At 43.6% G+C, this 25,263-nt stretch overlaps 1 protein-coding gene across 1 annotated transcript; it reads right to left on the reverse strand.

Moving 5' to 3' along the window:
* Nucleotides 1-1,244: 1,244 nt before the first annotated feature.
* SHISA2 (shisa family member 2) lies at nt 1,245-22,108 on the reverse strand. Its single transcript, XM_040426188.1, has 2 exons — nt 21,432-22,108; nt 1,245-3,524 (listed from the first exon to the last, which is right to left on the reverse strand). The coding sequence occupies exons 1-2, from the start codon at nt 21,742-21,744 to the stop codon at nt 2,968-2,970; spliced, it is 870 nt and encodes a 289-aa protein (XP_040282122.1). The 5' UTR covers nt 21,745-22,108; the 3' UTR covers nt 1,245-2,967.
* Nucleotides 22,109-25,263: the final 3,155 nt, after the last annotated feature.

A 25,263-nucleotide genomic window follows, 5' to 3' on the forward strand; every position in this document is an offset into this window, starting at 1 on the left:
TGTTATTATCTGCAGCTATTTTCATTTATGGCCTCATGTATAAAAGGCTAATATAGTTGGTGCGACCAAACAGTAAGGTCTGTTTTTAGTGTTTTAAAACATGCACTTCCGTCAATTTTTTAATCATATATTAGCAACCTATGTGTGAATATTCTATGTATTTAAAATTTATTTATTTTTTTACAAAAAAACTGGTGTATAGTTTTTCTGGATATAATTTTTGAAGTTGCTCAGTGTATTCTACTTCTGCCCTGGCTCTTTAACTTCCTCCCTTTTGTGGACTTTAAGCACAGTAAATAGCCTCACTTGACTTTCTCAGACCATCGTATCTTCCCCTTACAGCAGCAGTAAACCGATGATGGGTTTTCTATCTATATAAGGAGTTTTATTTGCCTGGGCTAACTGCTACAGAAGGACTATATCTTGTACCTAATTTTCACTGGCATATTCCTCCTGAAATGATGAAGACAAACAGCCAAAAAGTCTAAAAAGAGATAGCCCGCAATCCAATGTGTAGTAATGTATACATATTGAATTCAGGATTAGCAATGTTTTGGATACAACATGTCCTTCATCAGGGTGGATCAGAGAAGAGGGAGAAGTCGCCAGAAGAATTTGGCTCTTACAGCTGCTGAAGGAAAACATTTCTGTGTAAAGTACAAATCTACATTAGCACTAACGACCTTATTACGATTCCATGCAACATCCATATATTTAGGGCCAAGGACAGGATGAGAGGAGGAAAGCTGTTTCCAAAGCTTTCAATCCAATCCCACCCTTGGCACTAAATGCCTGACCCTTGTGCAGAGTTTGCATAGGCCCATGGGCACGGGCCCTATAAGATCAGCAGATTTAAAGTCTATGTACACCTTTAGGGGTAATTTTATTAGTGCATTGTACTTATGATCTAAAAATAATTTTTTCAATTGGTCTTTATTAAAAATATGGAGTCCTTTTCTCTGCACAGAGCTGAGATGCTCTACTAGCAGGATCTGAATTTTGTCTCTGTTCCGTCAAGGAGGGAGCTTACGGGCTCCTTATCTCTGACATTATAAACACTCATCAAAGCTCAATCCTTATGCTACTGATAAGAATGTGGCTTAAATAAGTGTTTATGACCTCTTAGTAATTTTAAGATAATGGTTATTAGATGACCGGCACAAAGTGAAAGTGCCAGTCACACAGCTATTTTAACTCTTTGTGACAGAACGGCTCAATATTTTTAATAAAGACCAATTGAACCAAGCCCCAAATGACTAGAATGCAATAATACTAAAAATTGTCCCCAAAGGTGTACATCTGTACCAATCCTGGATGATGATATAAACCACATATCACAAAGCAACCTATATATGTTAATAAGGCCATGAATTCAATCTATGCAGAGTTCTTATAGTTCCTGGTTTGTTTTTAATTTGATTCGGTTATATCGTTAATTCCTGGCAGATTCAGCACAAAATTATGGAATCCTAACAAACAATTATGTGGAGGAAAATCCCTTCTGGATAATTGTGAAAAAAAATTACATCTCTGGATGCTATGTGAAATTCTTAATAATATTAGCATATAACAAGATGGCCTCTTCTACTGTAGGTAACTGATGCACGTAATAGAGAAACTGTCACAGTGGGTCATTTTTTACTCAGAAATGGAGTATGCTCTGCTGTGCCTCTGGGATATACTCAACCCTAAACCCCACCTTCCCTCCATGGGCAAAATCCAGGGTCTAGAGATCCAGACCTCCATGTCTATTTCAATAATGCAATGGCATAGCTAGAGTAGGGGGACATGTGGTGTAGGTGCCCCTGGTGCGAAAAGCCGGGAAGGGTGGAGAAATAAAGACACTCTACCATGGCCAAGGTATAGAGACATTAAGCAAAGACAGCTAACTGAATATTGCCCCCAGGTGAAGGAAACTTCATACAGCATGTTGGATATTTGATGGAGGTCTGAACCCTAATCTGTGGTGGAACAAGGAGATTTGGCATTATGGTAGGACATACTCCATCAATAATGAGGTGAAGAATAAACAGAATTTCTTGGGTCCCAATGCAAAATCCATAACTTGGTTCCCAACCTACCATGTGCCATTTATAATAGTGGTGCCTTCTTATGTGGAAAAGGAGCCTTTGGGCACCAGGACCCGGGTGTGACTGCTACCCCTGCACCACCCTATAGCTACACCCGTGGAAGTATCATAATGTTGGAGATTCTCTTTTGGCTGAGGCTACACAACTTTGGCCTTGTGTAGCCTCATAAATGAATGGGATCACTGCATGACTTGCAAATTAGAATTACAGAAAATCCAGCAGTTTGGGATTCTGGGGTCACAGTTGCAGCAATCGGTAAGTTGCACTGCCCCCCTCCATTCACTTGTGAGGCTACATTGCTACACAGCAATTTTTGGTCTCTTGAAGATTGAGGCGAGTCGTCAAGTAGCTCCGGCCTTGAACCAAATACCGCATCTGTCTACTGAAACTACTGTCATGGCTTGTTTCCGATTCATTTTCTTTTTTAACCCTTAATGATAAGAATCATTACATTTATATCACTTTTATTCAGGCCTGACACGAGTAATTGCACTGTCTTCATGTTTTGATTGTCTGAATGATTGTCTTTTTTTTGTATTAAATATAAAAAAATGTTATTTTCACTTTATTTTATACACTTCAAATGAATGGAAAAAAAAATTATCCCTATACCTGCTATACCAGAATATACGAAACCTGCTCCCTGCTGAAATGGCGTAGCGTAGTTCTGCAGAGAGCAGGTTATTGGCTCAGGCAATTTAAAGTAATACGTATCCCCCTTCCCCTCAACAATAAAATAAAAAGCATATGCACAATTGTTAAAAAAAAAAAAAAAACTTTTGTCACCATCATGCATTTTACAATAAAGTTGCCCTGTAAAATGCCATGTGTCCAATAGAGTCCATTTCCGCACAGATTCTGCCGCCTATGGCTCGCCTTAAACAGTAACTGCCGGGTACAACATCTGTTCAGGGTTACTGTGAGGGTACGGCGATTGCATTTGTCTGTATCCAACTTGGTGTCCATCTAAAAAAGGTGGCACTGGGGTCATGGGGACAGAGTCATGATGAGGTACGGCATATCCCATAAACTGAGGGTGAAGATATTGTCCTTGGTGCGGGACCATTTGGGTCGCCTGCTGACAGTTTAACACTGAGTAATTGGTGGGCATGTTTACGTACACGTTATTCATGGCACCTTCGGGCAGACAGCAGTTGGTTTGTGATCTCGTTGGTTGAGCCCTTGCCCCTGAGTTGGCACTTGAGCTGGAGCTGGTGGCTGTGCTGGACTGCCGAGAGGAAGAGCCACGTGAGGTGCTGGCGCTGGATATCATAGGGATAGTTTCCATAAGGCGATTGCTTCCCGGAGCTCTGCTCTGCTGGGGTTCCTGCTTCGGTCTCAGGCAGCGACAGCAGCAAATGGCAACCAAGGACCCCAAGATGATAAACGCAACAAACACTGATCCAACAATCAGGAATGGCACATAGATGGGAACTGGAAGAAAAACAGAACAGCAGGTTTAGAATGGAGAAACGAAGCTCTGGTAGGTCATTAGAGGTGTTTCCCATTAAAGGGAATGTATTACTTACAGTTCTTTTACTAATTAGCAGTAGATTTTTAGTATTCTATTTTCTGTACATAATTATGGGAGCAGTCATCTTGGACTGTTAACAGTATACATACAGAGATATGCTTTACAGATGCCATGTGGACATAGAAACCTTCAGAATGAAGATCTTCATTGACTTGGGAGAGTGTTGTGGGTATGCTTTGTGACCTGTGCAGAGGTCATTGTGCAGGGATGGGGAGGAGGTGAACTGTGTCCATCCCTATTGTGTGGTTTCTGTCTTACCTATATACATTTGTTATCTCTAGGGATGAGCGAACTTCAAGTTTTGAAGTTCGGGTATATGCTGAATTGCGTTATGGATTCCGTTACCACGGACCATAACGCAATTCCATTATGGAATGCATAATGGAATGCCTCTAAAGGCATGGCCAGCATAACGGATCCGTCTGGTTTCCGTTATTCAGGAATCCTCTTGAAGTTCGCTCATCCCTAGTTATCTCTCAATGTAATTTTGCCCGTGATGATAATGAGATAACTGCTGAGAAGAGATCTCTACAGAACATAGGGATCTGTAGTCAAAGTGAAAACCCCAAGATTTTAGAATTTTTCTTAAAAATACATTTAACATAAAAACTTGATTTAAATAGTAATACATGTTTTAAGATACCATAAACACATGATCCGGTGGGGGCTACCTCTGGGTTTTCTATTCAACCCAAGGGAGTTCGGCTGTTTCCACAAAGTCCTTTTCCTACACTTAAATCGAGAGTGGAGAATGGGTGGCAACTTCTCCACTGAAGATTGGGCACATGACTCATGGGGTTGTGGGTGTCCCAATAGTTGGACTACCACCAATCACACTTCAAGTAATTTGTACACCACACATTGTATCACATACCAGAATTCTCAAATATTAATTAAGTACTTGACGACAGTCTAGAAATAGATGGCGGCATCATGCTTAGGCCTGTCAATAAACTTGTCCTAGGCAGATCGTTCTGTACCTGGTGTCTGGTTATGGGGACTCTGAGCACCTCTCTTACTTGGAGGTAACCTAACCCAACAACCAAACTACTGTATCATTCCATTACTCTATCTTCAGGCAAGGAACACTGCTCTTCTCAACATATCCAAGCACTGGACGTGTCACATATCATGTGAGTGAATATAATCTGTGTATGCATGGTCGCACTATGGCAGGAGACATCTAATGAAACATATAAATAATGAACTAACCGCTGACTGTAATGCCATATCTCAACATGTCAGTCATCATCAATAGGGTTGCAGAGATAACAGTCACACCCAGGTCCTTGTTCCTGAGGCGGCTCTATGGACACCCGTTTTATAAATGACACATGGTGGGGGGGAGGCACTGTTACAAATTTTGCTTTTAGGCCTAGGGACCTCAAATTACATCTCTGGTATCATTCGTCCCATCCATTTGGGTATGGAGAATGTCTACTGCAGCTAATGAAGGGAAGAGGAGAGACAAGGAGTCCTGGTGGGGATTAACCCATGGCTTTCTCTGTCTCTTAGGCCAGTGTCAGAGAAACTCATCCAGATGGAAACACGGACACATTTTTTAATGGACTGAACCTGGATGGCATCTGTGCGTGGTCCATTTTTACCCGCAAACTCCTACACTTGAATGAGTGAGTCTTGTGGGGAAAATGGGACAAAGACAGAACATGCCATGACACTCTCTGGTCCGTGTGGAAGCTCGCCCAGGTGACTACCCCCATTCAGTTTAATGGGTCAGTGTTCAGTATGGGTGCTGTCCGTTCTAAATCTTGGACATTATCCAGATGGAAACATCTCCTTACTGCAACGTTTTGGTGAGGAACCTATGCCAGGAAGACACATTGGTGAATATTTCATAAAGGTAGACCATGTAGCCACTATTGGGGCTCAGTACAGATTGATCCACTGCCTTTTATTATATTCGACGTATGCAAACATAAAAGACAAGAATAAATGTAAACTGCATCACTGCTATACTTACTACATGAAAATTAGAAACTCTTTGCGCATATTTTTGATAAAAAATATACATATTCTTTATAAAAAAATATGCACAAAGAGCTTCTAATTTCTTTATTTTTTTATCCAAAGAAACATGTGGACAACGGGCCCGAGGGTCATAGAAAAGAGGTAGGGGGAATAAATATACATTTCTTCCGATTAGTAAAGCTGTCCATCTACATATCACAAAGCATCTATTTTGTCCTATTGTTAATGTGAAAACACCTTTAAGGGTTCATGAACATAGAACCCTGTCTGGCACAACCTATGCATCCGCATTATGGGCCTGTAGTCTGTAGGCACTATATGAAGCACCCGGTATGAGCCTATAGGTGTCTATGGGTGCTGTATTATAAAACTGTATTAGGAGCTGTAATATAGCGGCGTGTATGAGTGTTGTTTTTTTCTGGTACCCCATTTGTCACGCACTATTTAAAATATTGGATCCACTAAATATTTGATCAAAATTATGACCTCCATGGGCAGTTTTACCAATCAGAAGAAAGGTACTAGAGCTGCTTAGGGTTGTCAGCTTTGTTCCCTATAATCTGCCAGACCATCGATCCGTGTAAAAGGACCTTTACAGAGTAAATCAATGTTTTTCGCCTTGGCCAAGCAATCTTATCCCCTCGTTCATACTAATAATTGGGTAAGCTCCTAAAATGAATGCAGCCTGCGAAACCAGAGGCTGTAATTATAGGATTAGGGGATTAGACTGGTGGGATCAATTCACTTATTGAACCAATTCTTGTCTTTACTGGTCGCCACGGGAAAGACTATGCATCAAGTAACGGAAAGGAGAATGTTTCCACTTCTGCACGAGCGTGTAAATAGCTACTGAGAAGATCATATCATAGACCCAAAACCTGTGGCTGTTGAAAAACTACAACACTCAGCATTTTCTGACTGCCTTTTAGTAGTAGATGCAGTTTCTCTACAGCCCGGCAGCCATAGACAGCAGATGAACAGATGCATGCTATATAATCGATGAGCTACGATTACTCATTATGAGGCCCATTCAAAATAATAGTACGCAGTGTTCTGCAGCAGTAAAGTGAAATGAAAAGGACGATTCCGGCACTTATTGTTCTTCCCATAAAATCTTCCTCTTTATTGAATCACATCATATGCGGAACAGTATCACAAACAAGCAGTTGTTTACGCGTTTCGGAGACCTTCTCCTTAGTCGTAACAATGTGGTCTGAGAGTTTGGAAAAATTGAAAGACCCATGTACCCTCCCCCAACTAGTGGGTGGTGGTAACATGATGTCATGAATGGATCAACCCAAAGACTCACACCTGGAGTATCATTCTCAGTAGACATTAGTTCAAATGGCCCCACATGATGCTCTCCGCACAACCCTGCGCTTGGACTATGCATATCATAGCCGGAGGCTTTCACATATCAAGAGAGCAAGTACAAGCGCAAGGTGTGAGGAAACGCATCGTGTGAATAGGGCATATACAAAATATCAATGACAGATAAAATATACAAACATATAACCCGTAGAGAACTCTACATGCGAAAAATGGGTAAAAAGATGGATTATATATGGCCGCAAATTTTCAGGTTGTTATAATATAAACGAACGTGTTGGAATTAGCTTGCAAAACTTTTTATAGGAAAAGTTGTTGAATGATCAGCATTATGAAAGCTTTTTTGAACTGATACAAACTTGCATGTTTTACAAGGATGGCTACCACACTTAGGCCTCTTTCACACTTGCGTTGTCCGGATCCGGCTTGTACTCCACTTGCCGGAATTACACGCTGGATCCGGAAAAACGCAAGTGTACTGAAAGCATTTGAAGACGGATCCGTCTTCAAAATGCGTTCAGTGTTACTATGGCACCCAGGACGCTATTAAAGTCCTGGTTGCCATAGTAGGAGCGGGGAGCGGGGGAGCGGTATACTTACAGTCCGTGCGGCTTCGGGGCGCTCCGGAATGACGTCAGAGCGCCCCATGGATCCATGCGATCACGTGATCCATGCGCTTGGGGCGCCCTGACGTCACTCTGGAGCGCCCCGGGAGCCGCACGGACGGCAAGTATGCTGCTCCCCCGCTCCCCGCTACACTTTACCATGGCTGCCAGGACTTTAGCGTCCTGGCAGCCATGGTAACCATTCAGAAAAAGCTAAACGCCGGGTCCGGCAATGCGCCGAAACGACGTTTAGCTTAAGGCCGGATCCGGATCAATGCCTTTCAATGGGCATTAATTCCGGATCCGGCCTTGCGGCAAGTCTTCAGGATTTTTGGCCGGAGCAAAAAGCGCAGCATGCTGCGGTATTTTCTCCGGCCAAAAAACGTTCCGTTCCGGAACTGAAGACATCCTGATGCATCCTGAACGGATTTCTCTCCATTCAGAATGCATTAGGATAATCCTGATCAGGATTCTTCCGGCATAGAGCCCCGACGACTGAACTCTGTGCCGGAAGAAAAGAACGCAAGTGTGAAAGAGCCCTTAGTGAAGCCTTTGTAATTAATCCATATGCTCTGTAATTTTTTGTTTTTGTTGGCCAATTTTTTTGATGACAATATTCTGTACAATGCTTTGAAAAATGGCTGCAAGATAGTACCTAGAAAAGCATCATCTATGGCGGGTTCCCTTTCCCCTTCCCTGTACGTTGCCAACAAAAACAAAAAATTACAGAGCATGTGGATTAATTACAAAGTGTGGTAGCCATCCTTGTAAAACATGCAAGTATGTATCAGTTCAAAAAAGCTTTCATAATGCTGATCACTCAACAACTTTTCCTATAAAAACATATATCAATTGCAATAGCACGGGGGTGATCTATGTTATACAATGTGTGGAGTGTGATCTGTTGTATGTTGGCAGCACCATACGTAAGTTCAAAAACAGAATACTAGAACATCTGAACTACATCTCAAATCCATCTATCCTTAATATTTCTGGTGCTGCCAAACACTTCATCCACACACACAGCCGCAGCATGGGATCCCTCCGTGCATTTGCAATTGAGAAGGTAATGGTGCCAGCCAGGGGGGGGACCATCAAAAGAAAATACTTTTGAGAGAGGCCTTTTGGATTTTCCTTTTAAACACAAGGTGCCAACAGGTCTCAACCAAAAGAAAGAATTGATGTATATTTACCAATAACCTCTCATACTGGAAGTTAGTATATATTTTCCAGTTGCCATTGGATGTTATTTGTCATATGTTATACTATATCATATGTCCGTCTATCATGGTTTGTTTTGCAAGCTAATTCCAACACGTTCATTTATATTATAACAACCTGAAGATTGCAGACAGTTCTCTACAGGTTATATGTTTGTATATTTTATCTGTCATTGATATTTTGTATCTGCCCTATTCACACGATGCGTTTCCTCACACCTTGCGCTTGTACTTGCTCTCTTGATATGTGAAAGCCTCCGGCTATGATATGCATAGTCCAAGCGCAGGGTTGTGCGGAGAGCATCATGTGGGGCCATTTGAACTAATGTCTACTGAGAATGATACTCCAGGTGTGAGTCTTTGGGTTGCTCAATTCATGACATCATGTTACCACCACCCACTAGTTGGGGGAGGGTACATGGGTCTTTAAATTTTTCCAAACTCTCAGACCACATTGTTACGACTAAGGAGAAGGTCTCCGAAACGCGTAAACAACTGCTTGTTTGTGATACTGTTCCGCATATGATGTGATTCAATAAAGAGGAAGATTTTATGGGAAGAACAATAAGTGCCGGAATCGTCCTTTTCATTTCACTTTGCCTATACGTCCAGGAACTTGCTGGCTTGACTCCGGGCACACGGGATACTATATGCCGAATAGGTGAGCTGGACAAACGTTTCCTTCTGCAGCAGTACACTACATCTTGTTGCTGTCCTGCCATGCTGGGAGTTGTAGTTTCACAGCAGATTGAAAAGCGTAGATTGCAGATCATAGCTGTACACTATGGCCGCTGCTTGCAATGCAGCTAAGATGATCTGGATGTCCTCCCCTCTTAATGCCATCTGACAGCAGAGTGATTTATCCTCGGAAATTAACCAGACATCTGTTTCTCTCTGCATATGGAATCAGGCACCATATATTGATATTTAATATCACAGCGTGCATTTTAATCCCTCTAATACTCAGTTTGGGATGTGCACTGAATAACAGGCTTATGCTGAAATCATTCCCATAATTCTCTATTTTCCACCTAATTTCTGTGGCTTCATATATGTTCAGATGCTTTACAATGGAAGATGTGAAAGAAAGAAAAAACTGAGTTAATAGGGGGAAGAAGGAAGGAAAGGTAAAAAAAGAAAGGAAGGTAGGGACGGAAAGAAAGGATGGAAGGGAGGGCAGGAAAGAGAAAAGAAGGAAGCTGCTGAGGCAGGTTGGGAGGCTATACAGGGATGGAGGAACGAAGAAAGGGAGTACGGATGGAAGAAAGGAAGGTAGGGACGGAAAGAAAGGATCGAAGAAAGAATTCAAGAAGGCTACTTTTATTTCAGTCTACATCACACCTTATGACATAATCCTAGTCAAGCACATAATGGTTATACATATTCATTTTCATGACTGCCACCTATCCACACAGATATTGATAACACATGAGGGATAGTAAACTGCCACAACAGGAAAGTGCATGATGTTGGAGAAGCAGATATTCTGGACTACTGGATGTATGTAGAATGTGGATTCTTGGGCCACAACTTTCTTGGAATTCTTCAATGGATCTTCTCTCCAGAAGAGAACTTCCAAGGTGAATTCAATGCTTTTGACAATGAGCTACCATTACTACTTCTGTTTTTTTACAACCTGGTCCATCAGGCACATGTCTAAAGATGTGGTCTGCAGAACACTATGAAATATTGCTGGTCCCCTGCAGGAAGAAAAACGTTGGATGTCTCCTCAGTGGAGGCAGAGGATACTAAAATCTAGAGGAAACCATGCAGGCTAAGGTGTTTTCACTGAGGCTTGTAGAGTCCATCATCACTTGAATATTGAAGCTGCTAAGTGGCCTCTTTCAATTAATGCACTTAGAGAGTGTATGACAAAGGAGTATTGGAGAAATCGCCATAGGTCATATATCCAATGCTGTTGAGCTATAATAACCCAGGATTTATTCTCCTCCAGGTCCTTCATCCCCAGCAGATTAATTTTTCTATGTCTGAACAACATTTAAATTCTAAGATCTGAACAAATTGTGAGATGCTGAAAGTGTTTATCCTATAAAAGTGCTGGGTGATGACTGCTCGGAGGTCCCACATGGGAGTCTACTCGCTACCCTTGTTGAACTATGTAGGTGTGACAAGCATTCTTTCCGCTGACAACCATATGTTTGGCTGATCTTTGGTAGAAACAGGTGTGTTTTCTTGACTTTCTGCAGAAAGTTTCATGCTAACAAGCTTAGTCAGTACATATCTCACACAGATTTTAGTCAAAAAACGTTTTGGATTTTGAAACCATATTCAATCTTTGCACCAGATATAGATTGCCGACCTTACATTGGGCAAAAGCCAGGTTTGCCTGAGAGTAGGACTTGACTGATCGGATTCTCCAAACTTTCTATTTCCCCCCAAGCTCCACCTCAGTACAGGGGGAGATCAAGTTTGGTGGAGGCCCCTGGCCATTAAAATTTGACACCTCTTTTATACTGTTTGCAATACACCTAAAACTTTTGGTGCCTTGTTGTTAGAAATTTCCAGGAAGGACTGGAGGAAGTAAAAGTCCATAGATGGTGAAGGCAGTGGGAGAGTTGGCCTGTTCCTATAATTTGATAACCTGCTCTGTTCACATCACATTATGGGCTATGTTCAGCATACACACCGGGGGAATCTTCTGGCGTATGCCCTGTATGAAAAGACCCAGCTTATGCCACTGTGCTATACAATGTCATACGCCATGCAAGAAAGATTATTTGTGGACAAAAGATGTTTCATTGAAAGAATGTTCCCAGGAAGATCTTTTGTTCAATGCCAGCTCATTGAATGTGTACAGGCAGATTGAAAAACTCATAATTGGCTAATATGGAGTAAAAATGTGTATGGCCGTGTCTGCAAAACAAATGTTCACCAGATGATTCTTAATTCAACTGATGTTCAACCATCAACCAACTTCTAATGTGTATGGACACCTTTAGAGCGGCCATACACATTCAATAGCTGTCGGCCAAACAATCGTTCAACAAACAGCTGTCCTTACCAGCTCCTCCATACACTAACCTTTTAGCTCCAATGAATGTGCATGTGTGTTCAATGGGGAGAGAAAGCCGCTGTCAGACACTTCAGGCCGCGCCTTTTAACCGGGGAGAACAAAAGGATCGGGAGAAAATATTCATTTCACCCGATCCTTCTTTTCCCCAACATCATCTGTTGTGGGAGAGTCGGGAGCTCCCCATACCCATTAGACTATCGGACAAACCTGCCGTTTTCAGCTGGTTTCGCCACGAAATGCACTACATTTATTAAGAGGCCTCTCGATTAATTTGGTGCTTTTCTCACAGACCTACTGCCAGAAAACCAAATCTCACAGGTGCTGTAGATATGAGCTATTATTTACTTCAGTTGTTTCTGTAAATTTGGTAAATTATGGAATAGATCCGGCCCCTAAACCGTGCATAGGCCATGGCCATTTTTGGCCCCTAAAAGCCCAAGTTGAAAGGGACTGTATGAAAATTAGGAACCGTGATTCACCCTGTCACCTACAACTTAAACCTTGCCCTTTTCTCTCGGCAAATTATAGGTTCACCATGATAATTTTATGGCATAAAAAAGGTTGCAAAGGTTTTGCTAAATCTGCGCCAAAGAACACGGACTACAAATACATAAATACAAATAAAGTTGCACATTTATGAAGCTGTTTAAAAGAGAACTGGTTCTGTTGCCCATAGCAACCAATCACAGCACAGCTTTAATTTTCCAAGAGCACTATTAGAACTGAAAGCTGTGCTGTGATTGGTTGCTGTGGGCAAAAAGGGAGTTTTTCTTTTAAATATAATATATAAAGCTGAGTGTATGTGCGTATGTGTGTATGTCCGCTAAAGGAATCCGCAGTCACATTTACAATCACGATATTTGGCACACAGGTACATCAGATGTCCGGGAAGGTTTTAGACCGGGTCCCAGCTCTCTAGCACATACCGTTCCTGAGATATTCCCAAAGAATGCATTAGCCAATTGAAGCCTGGTCACATGACCTTTATCAGCCAATAGAAGCTTGCAGGCCCTTAGTCTCCACATACACACTGTTTTACACCAAGTTTCCACAACAACCCAGCCATTTTTCTTCACTGCTGTAGGTCAGCTTTAAAGGGGCAGGGCGCTGTGGATGACACTGTTAAGGGAGCGGAGTGCTGTGGAGGTCACAGTTAGGGGGCAGGTAGGGCCATTCAGGCCACCCTCAAAAGACGGACTTAAAAACACCACCCCCAGGCCCTGCTAAGCTACGCCCCCGATCGGGTTAGGCCACACCCCCTCCCACTCCGCAGCCGACGGGGGATTGAAAAAAGGAAGGTAAAAATCAACTTCTGTCAGCTGCAGGGGTGGAAGGGAGGGTGGCTTTCTCCCTGCAGCTCATGCTCAGACAGCACAGATGCTGTGCAGGAGGTCACTGTTAAATGGGCAGGCGCTGTGGAGGTCTCTGTTAAGGGGGCAGGGAACAGTGGAGGTCACAGTTAAGGGGACGGTCCGCTATGGATGTCAGTGTTATGGTGTTGGGTGCTGTAGAGGTCACTGTTAAGGGGGCGGGGTGTTGTGGAGGTCACATTTTAAGCGAACAGAGCTCTGTGGAGGTCACTGTTAAGGAGGCAGGTTATTGTGAAAATCACTGTTAAGGAGACAGGGTACTGTGGAAGTCATTATTAAAGGTGCGGTCGCTGTGGAGGTCACTGATAAAGGGGAGGGCGCTGTGGATGTTACTGTTAAGGGGGCAGGCCGCTGTGGAGGTCACTGTTAAAGGGGCGGGGTACTGTAGATGTCACTGTTATAGTGGATACTGTCGATATCTTTTAACGACACACACAAACATTAAATGAAATAGATGAAATATACCCGTGTGAAGCCGGGTCCTTCTGCTAGTAACTTTATAAACCTGCCCCATAGGTATTCTGTAGTAGAGTTAGGCTATGTTCACACGGCAGACATGTTCCACGGATTTCAGCGCAGATTTTCATTTTCAATGGTAGTCCGCGTTGCCGCTCAAGCGGCAACGGACCATTTACGTGTGGTTTTCCAGACTGCGCCAAGAATGGACATGTCCACTCTACGCTGTTTCCTTGCGGACACCACAAGAAAGAGAGTCTGCTCACGGACTAGCCCCAGTGATGGGGCTAAAACCGCGGCAGAAACCAGGGGGTTCATAGCATGGAATCAAGGGCGGATTTTGACAAAGTCAAATTCCGCCGTGTGACTATAGCCGTAGACTTTAAAATTACTCATCAAAATGAGCCAACTACATGATGGCTGGGAGGAGGACCCTTGGGGACATTTTGCTGATGAACCTTTCCTTATATAAATATATATATACACACATATATATAACCCATAAACATCCATGACCAGGGGCATAGCTATAGGGAAAGCAGGGGAAGCAGCTGTTTTGGGGCCCAAACTCTGAAGGGGCCAACCCAGGAGGAGGACTAAAAGATTTTATTGTGAGGGCCCCCCCAACAGTATTATAAAATGACATAATATACAGAGACACTGTAGAAAACGGACAGACAGTGGCTGTTGGGCCTCGTTTGAGAGAGCAATTTTGACTAGCGACTGGTGTGGGGGTTGCACGGAAGAAGGGGGTTGCAAAGAAGTTCCTGGGGGTGGCACCATTCAAAAATTTGCTGTGGGGCCCAGTCATTTATAGTTACGCCACTGTCCATGACCCTATGACTTACTGCATTGCTGCGAATTGCTGTGCATTGATGTCCTTCAGGAGGGGCCCGTATCTGCGTATACCGCTCCTCCAAGCACAATGAAGGGCAATTAAGACAATAATTACCATGTCGTGTAGTGGTAATTGCTGATTAGTGGCCACAGATATTATGTCAATGACCTAATTGGAACGTAATTTAGGAAAGTCAGCGAAAGGGGGCCAGCTTGAAACGGCCGTCCTCATTATAATCCTCTCGCTCCTCCGCATCTACAAGCCCTTCATCACCTTGGAGGTTAGGAGAAAGAAAATGTGTTCAAATTGCTGCTAGTATAATTGGTGTGCCCGGTAATACTGTCATAATCCCTGCAATTCATCAAACACATTCCTTAAATTCTCCAGTTTGAAGTGTTGGTTTTTCTAACAGGCATTTGTAGAATATAAGACTAAGGAAGGGGGAAGGGGTGGGTCGGGCAGCGCACAGGAGCCGCTACCAAGTCCTAAGATATGGCCATCATCTCCTTGTGGGGAGTAGTTGGCCTTTAATGTCCTAAACTTATCTCTGAAGTATAGGAAGAGTATACCACCCTAGAATATTGAGGAAATAATTCACTTAAAGGGGTACTCCGAGATATTGTAAAATTAGGCAGAGAGCCGTTGATCGTACCCATGAACGCTGCAGCCAACCAATGGCCTCAGTGGTCATGTGCTGTTCATGCACTACGTGACCGCCAAGGCCAGTGATCGGCTGCAGTACAATGAACGCGTAGGGATCGGAGAGCAAAGGACTGTAGTAAGAGCACAGGATTAGCGGGAGATTTTAAAGTTGAGTAGTTTTTTTTAACACTTCTTCCTGCTCAATTTTACAAAATCTTGGGGATCCCCTTTAAACAAGACCTATCAGTTCTCTCGACATGTCTATTTTAGAAAATACTAATACAGTCAATGAAATATCAATTCTTACAACTTTGTCTTGGACCATTCCTCTGTTACTCCTCCTGGTAATGTAGGAATAAATTGAGAACCGGGTGTTACTATTGCCCTTGTGAAGAGGTTGTGTCCCCTGCTCATTACAGATGGTAAAAAACAAACAAAAAAAACAAGCGATGCACAGACTGTTGGTGGGTAAGACGGATCCAGTGAGAATGGATGCCGTTATGGGGTCATGTTAGCTGTAGCATCAATGGGGCACATCATTCAGGTGACAGAATGAAAGTTGCATCACATAATTAGTTCCTCTGTACACTCTGAATTAATGAGAGGCTTCCTAAGGGCCACATCTCCAGGACTGACCGCTGATCCCCTGACCTAGCGATTTATGATACAGTCAGTTCCTATCTGATCACTGCTCTATTGTACTGTACTCAAATGATGATGTGAGCACAGTACAACAGAGCCACAATCAGATAGGAACTGACTGTATTATAAATCACTATAATGCAGTCAGTTTGGGTCAGAGGAGCTGCGGTCGGTCATGGAGATGCGGCCAATACATGGGCCATGTTTCCCTGATCGAGCGCGGTCATCTCTCACAATTACATCAAGGGTGGATTTTCCAGAAGATACACACTGCTCGAGCCTCGGGGGCATTTGCTCCTTGGGGCCAGGCTGATTAGAGGTCCTACAGTGGTAGTTGGTGCAGTAGTCTCTATTGAATACTGCACTGGACCATCTCTGGTAAGGGTACTGTCACACTAGCGTTTTTCTTTTCCGGTATTGAGTTCCGTCCTAGGGGCTCAATACTGGAAAAAAACTGATCAGTTTTATCCTAATGCATTCTGAATGGAGAGCAATCCGTTCAGGAAGCATCAGTTCAGTCCCTCTTATGTTTTTTGGCCGCGGCATGCTGCAGTTTTCTCTCCGGCCAAAAATTTTGAACACTTGCGGGAATGCTATTTAAATGCATTAATGCCAGATCCAGCCCCAAGTGTTCCGGCAAAACGGATCCGTTCTTTCCGTCCACGCATGTGCAGAACATTAAATCTGTGAAAAAAATTAAAAATACCGGATCCGTTTTTCCGGATGACAACCGGAAAGACGGATCCGGTACTGCAATGCATTTGTGAGACGGATCCGCATTCGGATGCGTCTCACAAATGCATCCGTTTGCGTCCAGATTGCCGGATCTGGCAGGCAGTTCCGGCGAAGGAACTGCCTGACGGAATCCTCTGCCGCAAGTGTGAAAGTACCCTAAGGCTAAATGCACACGATCAGGATTGCGCGCGGATTTTCATGCGGAAAATCCACCCCGTAGGTCATGTACATTGTGTTCTATGAGAATTTGAAATTCTAAATGCACACGATGCAGATTATTTCCGCGCGGATTTTAAAATCCGCAGCATGTCAATTTATTTTATTTTTCCTGACTGGATTTTCTTCATTCACTTAGTAAAATCCGCACCAAACCCACACCAATTGATGCGGATTGACCGCCCAGATTTGCCTGCGAACACCTGCGGATTTCAGTGCGGATTCTCCGCACATGAATCCTGAACGTGTGCATGTACCCTAAGGCTGCTGCCTCTGATGCAGTTTTTGAAGCCAAAATCAGGAGTTGATCATAAAAGGAGAGAAAGTACTAAGGTCAGATACGACTTCTCCTCTTTTTTTAATTCTCTTCTTTTTTTTTTGCTTCAAAAACTGGATGGTGTGGCTGTACCCTCAGGAGTCTGACTATCCACGGAGAACAGGTGAATTGTGCTGATCTGGTATTCTGCAGATGTAGCTGCACAGATCGCAAAAGACAATATATTCTAATAAGTAAAGATTGTTAAAAAAAGTGGTGCTCCGAAATGTGGGGCTCAGGAACCACTCATGGCCTGAGGGGGCAGCTACTATGGGGCACCAATAACATTAGAGACTGCATAACACTGCTCAAAATTAGTACAAGGTTTAGGACCATAAATAAGCTGGAAACCAACAAAAACAGCCAAAAAAACCCGCTTTATATCGCTATTTTTGGGAAGCGGCAGGCTAGGAACGCTTGTTCCCAATAATTGCACTGGGGAAAGGTGTCATTGATCAAAGAGTAAATGCTCATTCATCAGGTGAAAGCATCTTATATGCTGTTGATTGTGCTGTGTTCTCTATGGGGACAACTGATCGCAGAAGTGATTGTTGGTCCCCATACAAGAGAAGTGATTGCTGCATATATATATATATATATGCAGATCTCACCTACTCTGACAAGAAGGCAATTATTGGGAATGACCATTTTGTTTCCTTTAACTGCTTGTATAGTCGGCTTGTGTGAAGGGCTCTTAAGAACCACGTTTAAAGGGGTTATGCCATGACTGATGTAAAAAATGAAAATCAGAGACATCATATAGAACATGACAATCTCTTTCTAGATCCAGCCCTGTACCTTACATGGATCCAGAGATCTCCACATTCACTGCTCCAATTGTTCTGCTAGACTTTCTTCAGCCTGGAGCTCAGGGGCGTACGGCTGGTGGCAGTTAAAGATTTAAACTGAGCGCATTCGACCAGCTCAGAGGAGACGGACAAAAAATATGGAGAAGAACAAACAGCAGGTGGCGCTATACAGATACATTTTATTGAATAACTCTGTGGCTATGCTAAATTTTTAATTACAAGCAATTACAAAAGTATTCAGATCCAAGTGCTGGTTTCAAAAAAATGTAAGGTATTTTTTTGTGATACAACCCCTTGTCTAGTTGCCATAGACATCAATAGAAGACAACCCAAAAATCTAGGCCAAACAGCACATTTTGCACTTTTTGTAAGTGCATGTGAATGGTAGGGCTGCAGTTCTTCACCATTCCAGTGTCTGAACTTCCACCTAGAGGAGACTTCACTAGGATCTCCTAATTATCTCTCATTTCTGTTACCCAAGGCTTTGTCTGAAGGAAAAAGTTCAAATATTGAGGAATTATCGGAGTCTCTTATGACCTGTGTTATTGATGGTCAGTAGTTGGCGGGTTGTCAGTATTTGTACTCCATACATAGTGATACCACGATTCTACCAAACCTGAGCTCTGGTTCCACGGAGTCAGATACGGATATTTTGCTTGGACCTACAGATCATTCTGCCCATCACATTGTGATTTAATGGTTGGAGCTGCAATCGTTGAGATGATCCTTCATTTCTGTCATAGAAAGAACATTTCTGTTCCAGATTTGCATATATCTTCACACCCAGGCTTACCTCAACATAACGACATCTGTTATTCTATGACGCGTCATCACTAGATCCTCTAACTTGCCAATCAGACACGTAAAAAGTAAAAATCATATTTATGGGGTTCAAGAGGTAAAATCCCCAAAATGTCTTGAACCAGAAGTCCCTGATGTATGTTTTTGGCAAAGAGATGGTTAGGCATGAGTAGTCACCTTGGCCTGGAAATCTGTGGGAGTTCCATAGAGCACCACACCCCTGTCATTCAATATATCATTTTGTTAAAGGGGTTGCCTTGCTCTAAAAGTAGTGGGATCTGAGTCCCTATAACCTGATGAACTGCTGGGGAGACTTTGTTCAGTCATTGATTGTAGCCATTTCAATGAGTGACTGATCATGGAATACATGGACAAGCCAGGTCCACCTCAACAGAAGTTGCTCTTAAGGCCCCCATACACATTCGTGTATTGTCCGCATGAACCCGATAAGAATGGCGGTTTGGGTCAACAGTCTAATGTGTATGGAAAGCTCCCAACTCGGATCTCGAAGGATTGGGCGAAGTGAATATTTTTGGCATTTCTGACCTACAGAGAGGGTCTCAAGGATGGGATCTCCTCACACTTCCATATGCCTTAGCAGGTCATATGGACCGGGTTAACCCTATATGAGACAACCCCATTAAGGGGTGTGTAATTTTGACAAGGTGTTTTCACGCGATCTGTGAAAAAAACTAAATGAGTGACCATCTAATATATGGCTGGGCCAAGCCTGCTGAGAGGGTCTGTAGGTTCTTACTTATCAGTTGAGCTTTTTGTCTTCTAGAAAGGGTTTTCGAGCAGGGAACCCTCCTTTATGATGTCAAAAATACGGCATATGGATCAGAAAACATGTTCTCAAAAGTTAGTGGAGAAAGTAGTGTCTATATGAAAAGTCGGAGCAGGCTCCCCACTGGTGTGTCCTGGGCTGAGGACTTCCACTCCAAGACAACATGCTCCTGACACCTTTCTCCCAGCGAACAGCTCAGAAACACCATGTGCAATGCCGTCCAAGTCACATCCAGCGGCACCGCAGCTTCTGCTCTACTTTCCTTCAATACCCAGAAAATATTTTCATCAAATCTCAGTCCCCAAACCTCCTTCCAGCCTCAGTCGCTGCACAGCTCATGTATTGATCTTGGAATACCCCAGAGAAATGCTTTATGTATTAAGAAGTGGAAAGATCTGCCAGTTTTCTACCACTCTCATGTATAATACATGAATACACTAACACCTTTGAAACACATTCTGAGCGCTGAGCCGACTCTTAGCGCTCCTAATAGTCACACATTTTACCAGGAATGAGAGCAGAATCTACAGAGTCAAGGTAGGGGCACCTGAATGGGTGACAGCCCGCTCCTGCCACGGCAAGTGCCACTAGTCTGCCCATAGGCGTCCCGTCATCATGAACAGACCCTTATTTTAAATCTGGTTTTAATCTGTATCCTATCAATGAAACAAGTAAAACTCATGATGCCATGCCATGCCCTCCAGTCCGGTCACTTCAGCGGCAAAATACCACAACTCAAAGACAAAACCTGGTAATACAAGTGTAATAAATGTCCAGATAACGACGGCGTCGTGAGTCGTGGCTGCGAAATGTTATTACTGACTTCACAAAGGCTCAAGATTGGGAAATAAAAGTAGAATATATGGAAAGATAGATATATAGATAGATTGATAAATAAAGAAGAAAAAGAAAATTGATAAATAGATAGATAGAAGATATATATAGATAGATAGATATATATATATATATAGATATATATATATATATATATAGAAGAGATAGATAGATAGATAGATGATAGATAGATAGATATGAGATAGATGATAGATAGAAGATAGATAGATAGATGATAGATAGATATGAGATAGATAGATAGATATAGATATTAGATAGATAGATATAGATATTAGATAGATAGATAGATAGCATCCAACCAAGTTCTCCCTGTTTGTGTAGACTTCCTCCCAGCAATCTGATCTCCTCACTGTTGGCTTAGTATGAAACTGCCTTTACACAAGCAGATATCTGACCAATTTCCGTCCAATCAGACCATTATCAGCCTACACTGGGGTGTAAATGGCTAATTCATGTCTCATTTGCCAGACAACTGACTATATTATAGGGAATACAAAGGTTTTATTTTAGGAAGACCATAGCAGATAAGGAAGATGAGGATTGTTGGTTCTGTGCCAAGAAAATACCCGTGGGTGTTAACGGCCAATCTAGAACAAGTTCATCATCTGTAAGATCGGTCTGATGGACCAGAAAAGAACTCTAGACCATGACTATACAAAGAGGAGGACCCCCGATCACTATGGGGTCTTATACCTGGTAGATACATAGACTTTATATTTAATATCTGTTACTCTTGTTACTGCAACTCTTCTTCTAAAAGCCTTTATATAGGTGCAGACCGTGGGGGCAGAGACCTTCTCCAACCAATATATATATATTTCATATTTCTCATACCAGTTCGAGACATATACTGTAAATCTGAGATAGATATATAGATAGGAGATAGATAGAGATATACACAGATAGAGAGAGAGAGAGATAGATATGAGACAGATAGATATAAGATAGATAGATTATAGATAGATATAGACATAGACAGATATCCACTGTTGTTATGCCCGGCTTCCTATGTGCTCGGCCCCACAGTAGACCTGACTGTGACTACAGACTATGCTGTTGCTGTGAGGTAAAGCCTGTGGTGGGTCAGCTAGGATCAGTGTCTGGCATCAGGTGCCCCCTCCGTGCACATGCCACCCACTTGCTCCCCGGGCTGGCGCTCCTACCTGCTGCCGAGTCCGGGCTGTCCTTGTCGGTTCTGCCGTGCTCTGGCGCCCCCTGCTGCCGGTCGTTATTACACAAGCCCTGGTCCAGCCTGGCCTCGGCGCTGTTGCAGCAGTAGCGCAGTACGCAGGTCCCGCAGCAGATGGTGGAGTCGTCCCCGTCGAACCTCTCCGGGCACTGGAAGCCGTCCCTCCACACGTCCTGCGTGTCCGTCCAGCCGTGGCAGTACTCCCCGCTCCCCCGGGCAGCTGCCAGCACGGCCAGCAGGAAGGAGGCGCCTGTCAGCAGTGCCAGGGGGGAAGCCTCAGCCCACATGATGGGCACAACTAGTGTGAAGTCCCGGAGAAATCGCCTCTTCTTCTAGTGGAGTTCTAGCCCAGGGTTCACACAAAGCGAGAAGGTCGCGGTAATCCTGCAGACAAGAAGTTCTCCAGAAGTGTCCAGTGCCCGGGGCTAGGCAGCGGGTGCCCAGCTTACCTGACAACCGTACCCTCCCTGCCCTACCATGAAGCGGGAGAAGTGGGCGCCCTGCAGTCCTGCCCGGAGAGGAGCCCGCGTCCCTGCCAGCATCCTGATGCCCCGAAAACGCCGCAGTCCATTCACATGGCGCGTAGAGGAGAGAGCCGGAGATGTGGACGGCGCGGAGGTGACAGCGGAGTGCGGCGGGGAGAGCAGCCTCCTGCAGCCTCCTCCTCCTCCTCCTCCCCCTCCTCCTCACCCGCACTCAGAAGACACGCATCTGCTCCCGCAACCCCGACCTGGCGGCACAGCTGCCGAGGCTGGCTGGGATTTGTAGTTCTCCAGCAGCTGCAGAGGCTGGAAAAGCAGTGGGAACTCTGGCTGAACTTTACAAGAACAGCAGCAAAGTCTTACAGGAATATCAGTCATATACAAAATACTGCAATAGTAGTAATAATATTCCTAATAAATATACACAATATATAATACTAATATACTAATGATTTTCCTGATAAATATCCAATATAATGGGAACAATAATCCTAATAAATATAAACAATATATAATACACTAGATACTACAAATACTGTAATATGATAAATAATATATACTGAAGACTATACTGCACAATACTACTACTAATAAAAATATACAACATAGAACACAAATAATATCTACTAATAATACACTTGAAAACACTAATAATATATCAATAATAAATCTATACAGGGCTCATATATTTATAGAATACTGATAATATGACAATACATGATACTGCTTCACACAGTCCTTGCCTTGTTTTCTATGTATCTGAGTATAAGGGCTCACGCACACGACCGTATGTATTTTGTGGTCCGAAAAAAACGGGTTCGCAAAAATACGGATGACGTCCGTGTGTATTCCGTATTTTGCAGAACGGAAGATCTGGCCCCTGATAGAACAGCACTATCCTTGTCCGTGATGCGGACAATAATAGGACATGTTCTATTTTTTGGCGGAAATACGGAAACAGAATGCACACGGAGTAACTTCAGTTTTTTTTGCAGACCCATTGAAGCGAATGGTCCCGCATACGGTCCGCAAAATAAAAACGGAACGGACACGGAAAGAAAATACGTTCGTGTGCATGAGCTCTATAAGGGTCCATTCACACGTCCGCAATTTTGCGGAACAGGTGCGGACCCATTCATTTTCAATGGTGCTGGAATGTGCTGCCCGCATCCGCATTTGCGGATCCGCACTTCCGTTCCGCCAAAAAATAGAACATGTCCTATTCTTGTCCGCCATCAGTGAAAAACGCATCGTATCCGGATGTAACCTGGAGGCAATCCGGGTGCGATGCTTTTCTCACTGTTGGTTGTTAGGAGATGTTGATTGTAAACCTTCCGTTTTTTTTTCACGCACATAAAAAACGAATCAAAACGCATTTCACCCGCGTGGAAAGAACTGAACAACTAAACGCAATCGCAGACAAAACTGACCGAACTTGCTCGCGAAATGGTGCGAGTTTCCCTAAACGTATCCTGACACAATCCGTATCATTCGCGTGAAAGAGGCCTAACTCGGTAAAGCCTGTAGGACGCCGTCTGACGGATTCGGCACACCAACACAATTTCCGTAATAATCAGACGCAATGGTGCTAGTGTGAACAGAGCCTAAGAAATGGACCATCCGGGGACTTCTACTGCTGCCGGATTATAGGAACACCCCAGGTAAAACTGATACGCTGTGTCATCGCCAGAGGGACTGATGGGATTCTTGGCGGCCCCCGTCATTGTCACCGCACTTGCAGCATGTAATGAGGATCTGTCACGAGGGACGTAATGTTTTGTCCCCTGTGACTGAGGAGCTCTGCAGAAAACAGTCCGAGGACTGTTTGGTGCCAAATCTACAAATGATCCTCTTCTTTCATCAGTCCTGGGGGGTGGTGTGCTCTCCATGACACAAGTGTGCAAGTGACAGATCCACTGCGGGACATTGTCAGGATTTATAGTAGGATTAATGGAGGAAAAGTCATTCATTAATAAAGTTTTCACCCAATGACTAAATGTTTAGGATCGGAATGTGAATGTACTGATACTGGAAAGATAACAGATCGCTCATATCATGTAGTGGTAAGACACAGGGGCACGTTTACTAAATCAACCCTGCTTTATACCGTGTGCCACATTTATTAGGCCTATTGCACATGACCGTATGGCTTTTTCAGTATTTTGTGGTCCGCAAAAAACGGATCCGCAAAAAATACTGATGACGTCCGTGTGCATTCCGTATTTTGTGGAACGGAACAGCTGGCCCCTGATAGAACAGTCCTATCCTTGTCCGTTATGCGGACAATTGTCCGTTATAGGACATGTTCTAACTTGGAACGGAAATACGGAAACGGAAGGCATACGGAGTACCTTCCGTTTTTTTTTTTGCGGATTCATTGAATTAAATGGTTCCGTATACGGAATGCAAAAAACGGGACGTAAACGAAAAAAAAAACAAAAAAAAACGTTTGTGTGCAAGAGGCCTGGCTGCTTTCTTCCAAAAACAGCGCCACACCTCACCACAGGATGTGCATGGTACTGCACATCTCCATTCACCTCAAAGGAACTAAGCTACGAGACACAACCCATGGACTGGTGTGGCACCATTTCTGGTAAAAAGCAGCCATATATCTGTAAATTCTGCACAACCTTTTGAAGGGAGTTTTCCAGGACTTAGGTATTGATAACCTATTCTGAGAATAGGTCCGCAGTATCAAATTAGTGGGGGTCCGACACCTGGTACCCCCACCGATCAGTTGTTTTGAGCAGCTGCCAGTGCTGGAAACCATACAGTGAATGGAGCCTGAAGCAGACAGTTCCATACACCGTCTAGTGGTCGATTGGGGTACTGCAGCTCAGCGCCCATTCAAGTGAATGGGGTCTGAGCTGTAGCACACCAGTGCTGGGAAAGGATACACTGCTCTCTGGTAATGGTGCTTTACTAATTATGTTAGAATATACAGTGTCTAAGGCTACGTCTACACGACGACAATAAGTCGCGCGACAGATAGGGCACAACTACACTGCAACATTTGTAGCACAACATTTTGTTGCACCAATGTCGCGCGACAATTTTTATAATGGCAGTCTATGGTGTCGCACTGCAACATGCTGCAACTGCGACGCAACAGTCGCAGAAAAATCCATCTTGAATGTATTGTCTGCGACTGTTGCGTCGCAGTCGCAGCATGTTGCATGTTGCAGTGCGACACCATAGACTGCCATTATCAAAATTGTCGCGCAACATTGGTGCAACAAAATGTCGTGCGACAAATGTCGTCGTGTAGACGTAGCCTAAGGCATACATGGAGTTCCATCATCTTGGTTCTTCAGGAGTATGATG

The sequence above is a fragment of the Bufo bufo genome, chromosome 3, assembly GCF_905171765.1.
Source record: "Bufo bufo chromosome 3, aBufBuf1.1, whole genome shotgun sequence".
NCBI classification, from domain to species: domain Eukaryota; kingdom Metazoa; phylum Chordata; class Amphibia; order Anura; family Bufonidae; genus Bufo; species Bufo bufo.

Bases quoted from the DNA above. Each gene is read 5' to 3' on its own strand.
- SHISA2 (XM_040426188.1), bottom strand. From the start codon at position 21,744: ATGTGGGCTGAGGCTTCCCCCCTGGCACTGCTGACAGGCGCCTCCTTC. The intron at 3,525-21,431 runs GTAGGAGCGCCA...TTTTTCTTCCAG, and splicing joins CAGCCCGGACTCGGCAGCAG to TTCCCATCTATGTGCCATTC.